Here is a 10,160-nt window from a genome sequence, read left to right on the forward strand (position 1 = left end):
CTGCCAGCTCGGGGCACCCACCCGGCTCACAGCACGGCCAGTCCGCACGCCACATAACCCTTCCTTAGGGGTGATGCATTATCAGAGCCGCGTTTGAACTCCCGACCAAGGTGTTGGCAAAGGTGTGAAGCGTGCAACCAGCCAAGTTGGTGTGCGATGGCACGCCCCGGCCGGTGGCACACGAGATGGATTCCCGCCCTTACGCCGGTGGTAACGGGACAGTGCCGGGGCCGCCTCAGCGCCGCGGGAGCGGCCCGCAGGGTCCCGCCACCCACCACCGACCTCCCCGACGCCGAGCAAAATGGCGGCGAGCGCGGGCCCGGCCGGCGGCGCAGCACCCGCCCCGCCCGCGGCTGTGCGGCCCAATGGAATGAATGGGCTATAAATAACGGCCAATGGGGCTGCGGGCTGGCACTCTATATAAAAGACGCGCGGCGGGGCTGCTGGAGCTTCACTCGGATTCGGGCGGTGTAGTACGCGGAGCCCTGCGGAGGTTCTTGCTGTAGCTGCGAAGCCCGCGGTAAGTCCCGGGGCAGCCGAGCTATTCTGCAGCCTTTAAACAAAGGATTTTATTTTTTCCTTTTTTTTTTCGCTTTTTTTTTTCTTTCTTTCTCTTTTTTTTTTTTTTCCTCCCCCGCTGTGTGGGGTGGAGCCGGTCCGGCTGAGGAGGAGCGCGAGGGGCGGCGCGGGGCAGGGGCGCAGCCGGGGCGGGGGGCGCGGGGAGCGGCGCAGGTGCTCGCCGGGCTGGTTGGGCTCTAAAACCAGATTAACCCGGTATTTAGCAGGGTAGTTACATACGCTCGCCCCGTCCAGGTCCCCTGAGGGAGCCGTCTGTTGTGTAAGGGCTTGTTGGATGCTGCCCTCCCCTCCCCGGTCGGGGAGCAGCCGGCTGTCCGCGGACGCGGAGGGCGCCGTCGCTCCGGCTCCCCTCGCCCTTCAGCGGCGAGAGGAGGCGCGGCCGCTCACCGAGGGTGCGGCGGTGCCGCCCCGCTCACCTGCCGGCCGGCCCGGGGTCCCGGCGGGGCCGAGCACCCCCGGCTGGGGCGGCCCGGCCGAGCCCCGGAGCCGCGCGGGGTCCGCCCGCTGTGCTACGGCTGCTCCTTGCGACCTTGGGCGCGTCCCCTCAGCCGGGCGGCGCCCCGGAGCCGGGAGAACCTGTGCCCCCGCGGCCGGGATGGTGGGCACGGGGCAAGGCTGCTGGAGGTGAAGAACTTTCTTTCTTTGCTCCTCCTCGGCGCCTGTGGAAGGTGGTGTAGCCGCAAAGGTGTGAAGGGCGCGGGTGGAACGTGAGCCAAGGTGACCTTTTGGGTGCCTGGCGTTCCCCCGGGCGGTCCGGAGGCTGCCAAACCCCCAGTGAAAGGCTTCCCGTCTTTCTCCCCCAGTGACTGCGGTAGGGTCAGCCATGCCCTTCTCAAACAGCCACAACCTCCTGAAGATGAAGTACAAGCCTGAGGAGGAGTACCCTGACCTGAAAGCTCACAACAATCACATGGCTAAGGTGCTGACCCCGGACCTGTACCAGAAATTGAGGGATAAACAGACTCCCAGTGGATTTACCCTGGATGATTGTATCCAGACTGGGGTTGACAACCCAGGTAATGGGATCGTTAGGTCTGCATAATGATCTGTTCTCCCTCCTGACTGGAAGTGCTTCTTGACAATGCTTGAGAACCCAAAGTTCTCAAGCTACTGAGGGACAAATCTAAAGCATCGAGAGACTGCTCTAAAGGCATGGCTCTGTTGGGAGGCCATGTTTCCATCAAGCTATGTTTCATGCTGTGATCTGACACACCAATTCCCAGACACTTCAATTATGTAACTGCTCTGCTAAATACTTTCAATCTGGAGAGAAAAAAAAAGTCAAACCAAATGCGTTCTAATTATAACTCATCTGAGGAGGGGGGGAAAAAAAGATTACCTGGCAGTCTTGGTCTCTTCCTATTCCAAACTGGTTACATTATGTTTTCTAGCACTTCTATGAAAAAGGGGGAGCAGATGTGTTTACATGTTAACATTACAGTATTTATTTTTACTCTAGCAATATCAAAATGGCCCAACTAAATAATCAGAGACTGCCTCCTGATGAGGAGTATCCGGACCTGAGCAGCCACAACAACCACATGGCCAAAGTTCTAACCCTGGAATTATACGAGAAACTGAGAGACAGAGTCACGCCCAGTGGCTTCACCCTGGATGATGTCATTCAGACTGGGGTTGATAATCCTGGTAAAATGCATTGAGAATATTCCGTGTGAACCAGCTGAAGTAACTGGTGCTTTTGAATATGGTGACTTAAAACTAATCTTGTGGAGGTGGCATTTATGAGCAGACTACAGAAATGTAGCTCTGTAGCAGAAGGAGCAAAAAGCAAAGCATGCTTGCTTGCAGCAAAGCATGATTGTTTAGCCATAAAGTTCTATGCAGTGATCTAAATTAGCTAGTCAAATTAGATGTGCTGTGCAAATTTGTCCTAAACCAAGCTTGACAAATGAGCCTGGTTTAATGACAATAGCTACGGGTTTCCATAGCACTGCATTTGACAAACTGGATGAAGTGTAAAATGTAGGGTCTCTCCAAATGTTTCTATGTAAGAATGAACTTCTAAGTGACTAGACTTGCCACTAAAGAACTTGCCTGGTTAGTGCTGCACTGGAGTATAGCCAAATGTCACCCAAACTTAGCTCTTCTGACTTTATTACCACTCCAGGCCATCCCTTCATAATGACAGTAGGATGTGTGGCTGGTGATGAAGAATCCTATGAAGTGTTCAAGGAGCTCTTTGATCCAGTTATTGAAGACAGGCATGGTGGCTACAAACCAAGTGATCAGCACAAGACTGACCTGAATGCTGATAACCTGCAGGTATAAAGTTTTGATCAATTACAGATTATTGGTCTGAGGACTGTGAAGGTGTTGGCAGCTGCCTAAGCTGGTTGCTCAGGCTCTGTCCCCTTGCTTCCACTGAGCAGGGGCACTTGGGCTGTGAGTCTGGTGCAGGCAGCCTGAAGAGCTTGCTGCTGTGGGATGTCAGTGGCTGGGCAGCTCGTGTGCAGCAGGAGCTGTTCTCAGGTGCTGCTGCAGCGTGGGTTGTGCCAAACACCTTCAGTGTGTGTTTCTGTGAGCTGTGGGCTCTAACCTAAACACTGCCCTGGAAATCAAGGACTACCATAAAATTTAAACACTTTCTTATGTCTGATCTTGGATCTTAATTACCAGCTGATGGTGTCATGCCATTGAATAAATATTTTTACAGCTAGGAGTAAGGATTCTTAATTTTACAGATTTTAAAGGTTGCTGTTAGCTAAACTCTGGGAGTTCCTAACTCCATATTGATTCGCTAGCCATAAATCATGTTGAAAATAAAGAGACTTGGGAGAACAGTAAAGAATAATTCTCATACCTAAAGAAGATTTTTGCCTCATGTTGATGTCTCTAGATTGCAGATCTGTAAGGGATAACAGAAGTCCAGACCACAGTCTGAAACAGACATGGAGCTGATGTTCTGGTCATATCCCTGTCTTCTAGGGCTACTTAGTATCTGTAGCCTTGACCTCAGAGAAGGAGTTGTGTTACACTTGATATGATGCTGAAGAGAATTGCCCTGAAATGAGGCACTGCCTCACAGGCCAGGGAGTCACTGCCTCAGGTGTAAAGTGCATTCTTAAATGCATGGAGGCTACGTGTGTTTAGGTGTCTTGGTGCCAGGGTTATGCTTGCTGGTTTGCTCCCCTTGCAGGGAGGGGATGACCTGGATCCCAATTACGTGCTGAGTTCCCGTGTCAGAACTGGCAGGAGCATCCGTGGCTTCTGCCTTCCCCCGCACTGCAGTCGAGGAGAGCGGCGCGCCATCGAGAAACTCTCTGTCGAAGGTAAGGTGAGAGCTGGGTGCACCAGGGACACTGTCCTGTCCTTTGTGCAAGAGGTGCTCTTTGCAGTTTGAAAATGGAGGCACTTGGCAAAAGGCACCTCCCTGGAGATTTAGTCTGAGCTTGGAGCTTTCCCTGGAAAAGGCTCATTGCTTTAGAGCTGCCTCAGCATTGCAGCTTGTAGCTGAGAGCGAGAGCACATGGCAGAGGGAAGTTGGACTGCATTAAAGTTGACCTCTGCTGATCTCAAAAGCTTCTGTCTGTGTGTGTGGGGAAAGAGGTTGGTTCATCAGGGCTCAAACCTGAAATATAACAGGTATGTAGCAACTACAGCGCTTGAGTCATGGGGTGCAGTGTTTTGTGGCTGCATTTAATTGACTTTCATTAGTGTTCAGCTTGCTTAGAGATGTAGTCTTGTTCCAAATCTGCAGCTGACTAGAATAAGCACTGGTTTTCATTGAAGCTCTTCAGCTGTTTTTTGTTTTTTTCCCTATTGCCTCCCAGTGCTCAAGGTGCAGTTCTGGAGGCTGAGAGTGTAGTTGTTTCAAAACCTCTCAAGGGCAGGGTAACAGTCCTTGACTAGAATAATACTGCTTGTTATATTCATTACCTTGGCTCTCCTTGGAAGAAAAAGCAGTCTCCGTTTGTAGAGTTCAGCAGCAGTAATGATTCTATACTGCATGTAAGGGAACAAAGGCTACTTGTATAAGCCTGGAAGGTGCAGACAAATCATCTGATACTGCCTCAGGTTCTGCCACAAGGGCATTGCTATTGCAGATGAAAGCAAGAGAGGAACCAGACCCAGCAGATCAAACATTGCCATACTTTGTGTGTGGTCTCCAACATGCTGGGAAAGTGTAGAACCTTTAGCCCCATTCTAAAAGAGTCTCTCTCTTTCAGCTCTGGGCAGTCTGGATGGTGATCTCAAGGGGAAGTACTATGCTCTGAGGAACATGACTGATGCAGAGCAGCAGCAGCTGATTGATGACCACTTCTTGTTTGACAAGCCAGTTTCTCCTCTTCTCTTGGCATCTGGGATGGCACGAGACTGGCCTGATGCCAGGGGTATCTGGTGAGTATGTCTGTGAGGAAACAGTCACAGAAGTTAAAATCTTGCTGCTTCAGTGGTGACTTGTACTATTGGGCAAAGTAGTAACTTCTCACCTTATATTACTGTATTTGATGAGAAACTTCTACAGAGAACTTGCAGTTAACCAGCAAAATTTTGACAAGTGTTCTTATGCTGGTAAGAACAAGCCAGCTTGGCTAGCCCAGAACCAGGGCCTGCATGGGTTAGTGAGCTACCATGCAAAAACTGAATCAGCCTGTGGAAGTGGATCACTTCTAAGGGAGCAGATGTGCCACTACAGTCAGCTTTTCCCACAAGAGTTGAGAGTAACTTGTGGTACAACCATAGCATTGTCTTAGCTCAGGGGTGATCCTGGATGCATGGTTACTCCCCTGTAGTCTCTTCATTTCTGCTTGCAGAAACTCACTGGTGCTGGGCCGGTATGGCTTTATCTGTGCTAGTGATGAGCTCTCCCCCTGTCCCCAGAGACTCAGTGGCAGGGATGGTCTGATGCAGAGGTGTGGAATAGAAGGATTCTGCTTGTTTTAAATGTAGGTCACCTACATAAAACTGCATCTCAGGAGCTTCTGCAGCATAATTAACTTGCTCCCTTGTAAGCTAAGGGCTAGGTTTTTATCAACAGGAATGCTCCAATCTTATTACTGCAGCTGTTTCAGTACAACCCAGAGGAAGCACACTTTGTTTCTGTAGGTCACCTTTAAGATTGCATCATCTACCTGCAGATTGCCAGCACCAGATAGCACTGTCATCTGAGCATGACTAATCTACAGACTTGAAGTGTGTAATATCTTAGTGTTGTCTGCATAAATAACTTTCCTCGGGTACTAGCTAATTTTTGATCCTAATCAAGTTCAGAAATTACTAGCAAGATAAACAAGGATGATACTACTTGCTGTCAGCTGCAAGCTGGGGCAGGAGGAGCCCATTGTTCAGAGGATTTTTATATAGCATCTCTGAAGAGCCCTGATCTAAAATTCATAGTGAAAGCAAGATACGAAGTGCAATTTGACATAATCTGACAAAATACTGCTAAAAAGGCTTGTTACACATGGTGTCATTAGGAACATTATTGTACAGGACTCCCTCAAAGTCTATTGATCACCTTTCTGCAAATTGCTGAGCAGAAATACTTTAATTTGTAATCTGGAGCCACAGTGAGCTAGGGTGATGAGGGGTTTTAGGTTTGATACTGTAAGACTAGGTAATGCCATGTTATTACTCTGTAAAGGCCAATTCAAATTACCTCTTGAAAAGAGCAGGGTAACAACTGCCAGCTTAACTCAGGTCCTGTGTGGGCAAAAGAAGGAAGATCAATCTTGTTGAAGCAGCTAAGTGAGTATCTTGAACTAAAAACTGCAGTGATGAGCAGTTTGGGGTCATCTTCAAAATGTGAGGTGGGCAAGACAGCAAACTGATTGCTTTGTCTCCTAGGCACAATGATAACAAGACTTTCCTTGTTTGGATCAATGAGGAGGATCACCTTAGAGTTATTTCCATGCAGAAAGGTGGCAACATGAAGGAAGTATTCAGCCGCTTCTGTACTGGACTAACAAAGGTAAATCACCATTGGCTGGGCTGTAGCTTCAAATGGCACATGGCTCTCTGGTTAGAGCTCAGAATGCAGCTTTCAAGCCCCCTCTGGAGTCCTCCATGGTTGTGTTTCACAGCCTGGATCTCTGAGCACACCCTGATGAGATCCAGAGCTGTGAGGGCTCCAAAACAGGTGTTTTGGCAAAAAGCCTTGCAGCTGTGTAATCTAGAATGTTTGCTTGATGTGGTGGCACCCTTATCCAGATGTCTCAACTGTATTTTAAAGAAATTCTACATAGTTTTCTAAAACTTTGAGACACCTTGGGGAGGAGGAGAGATTGCTTTAATGTGCATGGGCAAAGCTGGGCTCAAGTTCTCTATTTCTGGTCTTGATAGAAGCTTGAGCTTTACCAACCCCTTTCCTGATCATAAGATGTGCCAGCTTGGCACGTATGAAATCCATCTTCCCAACAGATAGTGACATAAGGAGTGTAGCTTTTAAACTTAGCCAGTCTCACTGCTAGGAGCAAGATGAAGGCCTGAAAAGCCCCTTGTTGGTGGCCATTTTTTCCACAGGGAGGAGGCTTATGTGGCTGAAATAGCTGTTCTGAGTGTTGTGGCTGTTGCTGAGTGACTGAAGCTGCAAGTGAGCACTAATGGATGTTCTACAATCTTAAGGTAGAGAACAATCTCTAAACATTCATTCTTTCTATTTATAGATAGAAAGTCTCTTCAAGGCCAAAAACTACGAGTTCATGTGGAATCCACACTTGGGCTACATCCTGACCTGCCCATCCAACCTTGGAACGGGGCTGCGTGCTGGTGTGCACATCAAGCTCCCACACCTTGGGAAACATGAGAAATTTGGAGAAGTCCTCAAGAAACTTAGGCTGCAGAAACGAGGCACAGGTGAGAGTTGATAATAACACTGATGGGCTGAGTCAGTCTGCCTTAGGACACCAGCAAATGCCTGGTTATGGCCAGAGCCATCTCTGGTTCACACTGTCAGTGCCTGTCACACCACCCAAAAGAAACCCTTGTCAAGCACATGTAGAGAAAAAAGTTTTCAAATTGCATAGTGGAGGAGTTGAGGATGCCAGCTGTCTACTTAGTATGTCCTTTGTCTGGCTGTGTAGTTAATGTCCTGTGTGTCATTTTGAGCACCAGATTAGGTGGACCTGGGGACAGCTGTTCCTGTTCATAAGCAAGGGTGGGAATCCTGGTTTAACTATGGCAAGGAGATGGCTCCAGTGGGTTCTTGTGACCTCAGGTTAGATTGCTCATGGGTCAGAAGAATAAAGAACTGGCCTAATTGCACGTTCTGTGGTTCGTGTTGGCAGTCACACAGGGCTTTATCTTCCTGCATGTAGGATGAGGCACCAGTGGCAGCTTGTGGAGAATGGTCCTGCTGTGTCCCTGCCTCACACTGGTGAGGGAGGAAAGGCAGACTCACCTGCTGGGGCTGAGGTCAATGTTGTAACTGCATCTCTTGCTGCCTGCAGGTGGTGTGGACACAGCTGCTGTTGGAGGAGTGTTTGATGTCTCCAATGCTGATCGTCTCGGCTTCTCTGAGGTGGAGCTGGTGCAGATGGTGGTGGATGGAGTGAAGCTCCTCATTGAAATGGAGAAACGCCTTGAAAAAGGCCAGTCCATTGATGACCTCATGCCAGCTCAGAAATAAAGCACTTTATTCTCATGCTTCCTAACTTATTGGATGAATAATAAAATGTCACTCCAATTCAAACCCTTGGGGTCAGAGCCCACTTAGTTACACTGTAGAGAAGTCTTCCATCCATCTGTGTTAGAGTTTATTTTTTTGATGGTTGAGATGTTGCTGAAAAAGAAATGAAATAAACTATTGTTTGGCCTGAGATGTCTTAGATATGTTAACTGAATGTCTTTGAGATTTAAGTGACTTGGTTTTCATAGTTATGCTAGATGGTCTGGTTTTGTGTGCAAGCACATCTTCCTAGGTGTGCTGCTGCAGACCAGCTGAGTTGAAATGTTGTTAAAGCAGTTTCAGAAGTTGAACCTCTTAACTTGATTGTAGTTGCTGTAAATTTGAGAACTAATGTTAAACATGAGTCACTGCAAACATGCCCTACCTCCAAGGCTTTGACTTGTGCATCTGCTCATGCCAACTGTAAACTCATTATCCTGAGTACTGCAAGCCAGGCTGGTTCCTGTGAGTGAGGGGAGGCAGGGCTGGGGACAGAGGGCTGCTGCTCTCTCAGATGGGCCCTCGGGGCTGCAGGGCAAGGCTCTGAGGTCAGACTCCAGCCCATGGTATTAGTGACCCTGAGCTGCTTTGTGGGGAGGAGCTTGTCTTCAACACAGCTAGTGTAAACAACAACACTTTAAGGGGTGAGGTGAAGCCTAGATTAATTCAGCCCATGCTTCTCAAGTGATTTCAGCTCAGCCAGGACAGAGATAGGGGCTGGAAGCTGCCGCTTACAGGAAAGTACCAGCTACTAATGAGCTTTAGTCAGCTGACTCTCACTGGCCCCTGCACCGGTTGCCCCATGAACCTAAAACTGAGCAGTACAGTCAATTAAAACTTGCTAAATAGTTTTTCCCAAACTGGGCCTGGCTTGCAAGCTCAGGTAGTTGTCTGGATATGAGCTCAAGATTGCATCAAGTAGGTCTGTTCTCCAGAACAGCTGTACATGTGTGCTTGCTGTGTGGAAGCATCACATTATTAACATACAGGAGCAGCATTTCCCACAAGTATTGCTAACTGGGAGCATCAGACCCTTGGGAAGAGCAGCCTTAGCAGCTCATGCAGATGCACCTGCTCAGCAGCTCTACCCACTGCTAAAACACAGCTTTGATGGAGGGAGCGTGATGAGGGGTTGATGCAGAGCTCCTTGGCGTGCAGCTTTATATAGGTTTGTGTAGATAACTGAAGCTTTCTTTTGTAAAGGCTGTGATATTTCTAAGGCTGTGATTGCAGGCTGTCATTTAGCTGAAGAGATGATTCCAGCTGGGGTAAGCTAATTTAATTTTGGTGAGAAAAGGCTGAGTGAACATTTCAGATAAGATTTTTTTTTATTTTAATACAGCTTTGTATGTGAAACTTTGTATTCAAAGTTAATTGGGTGGGGGAGAGGAGATCATATGTAAGAGTTTTGTTCTGTACTGGGTGTTCCTGTATTTGAGTTAATCAGCACAGGAGTTTTTTGTGTGAAGCTTCTGAGAGCAGGGAAGAGAAAATGGTGCAAGAGACAACCGGTTGGTTCTGTATATTCTTTAGATCCCCCATGCTGTGCTTCATGTCACTGTTCACAGACGCTTGGCAAATAGCTGGTTCTGCTTCTTGTAATCAGAGAGTGTTCATTTAGTGGTGCCTCTCCTCAACACAGCGTCGTTACTGCGCTCACAGCAATTACCTAATGAAAGGAGTTGCCTGAAAACTTGTCTATTTTTTTCTAGCTATATCAGCTGGACTAATAAAAACATTTCTCTCTCTATGCATCTTGTTTCTCCTATGTTCTTAACCCCTCAGAGCTGTTATATTTGTCTGCTTTGAGCCCCTGAGTCCCTGCAGTGTGAGGCAACACCTGTAGCTGGCTAAACAATTGTGCTCAAAGCAGCAAGCCAGTCTTTAATGCCTGCATCCAGCTAGAAAATACTTCTTTTTAATTGGTCTTCTTTCCCACGCACTACCTTTGCTG

At 48.2% G+C, this 10,160-nt stretch overlaps 1 protein-coding gene across 2 annotated transcripts; it reads left to right on the forward strand.

The window, feature by feature from the left end:
- Nucleotides 1-396: 396 nt before the first annotated feature.
- CKB (creatine kinase B) lies at nucleotides 397-9,956 on the forward strand. 2 transcript variants are annotated; one of them, XM_064714880.1, is made up of 8 exons: nucleotides 397-520; nucleotides 1,383-1,595; nucleotides 2,708-2,862; nucleotides 3,737-3,869; nucleotides 4,767-4,938; nucleotides 6,388-6,511; nucleotides 7,206-7,395; nucleotides 7,989-9,956. In XM_064714880.1, the coding sequence occupies exons 2-8, from the start codon at nucleotides 1,403-1,405 to the stop codon at nucleotides 8,165-8,167; spliced, it is 1,146 nt and encodes a 381-aa protein (XP_064570950.1). In that variant the 5' UTR covers nucleotides 397-520; nucleotides 1,383-1,402; the 3' UTR covers nucleotides 8,168-9,956. The 2 variants fall into 2 exon arrangements, with proteins under 2 accessions (XP_064570950.1, XP_064570952.1); XM_064714882.1 differs by lacking the exon at nucleotides 1,383-1,595 and adding an exon at nucleotides 2,039-2,226 and having other exon boundaries at nucleotides 414-520.
- Nucleotides 9,957-10,160: the final 204 nt, after the last annotated feature.

Source organism: Zonotrichia leucophrys, chromosome 5 (genome assembly GCF_028769735.1).
Source record: "Zonotrichia leucophrys gambelii isolate GWCS_2022_RI chromosome 5, RI_Zleu_2.0, whole genome shotgun sequence".
NCBI lineage: Eukaryota > Metazoa > Chordata > Aves > Passeriformes > Passerellidae > Zonotrichia > Zonotrichia leucophrys.

Excerpts from the sequence above, each read along its gene's own strand:
- CKB (XM_064714880.1), top strand. The coding sequence starts at position 1,403 with ATGCCCTTCTCAAACAGCCACAACCTCCTGAAGATGAAGTACAAGCCT. Across the intron at positions 2,863-3,736 it reads TGAATGCTGATAACCTGCAG|GGAGGGGATGACCTGGATCC; the intron begins GTATAAAGTTTT and ends CTCCCCTTGCAG. Across the intron at positions 7,396-7,988 it reads GCTGCAGAAACGAGGCACAG|GTGGTGTGGACACAGCTGCT; the intron begins GTGAGAGTTGAT and ends TGCTGCCTGCAG.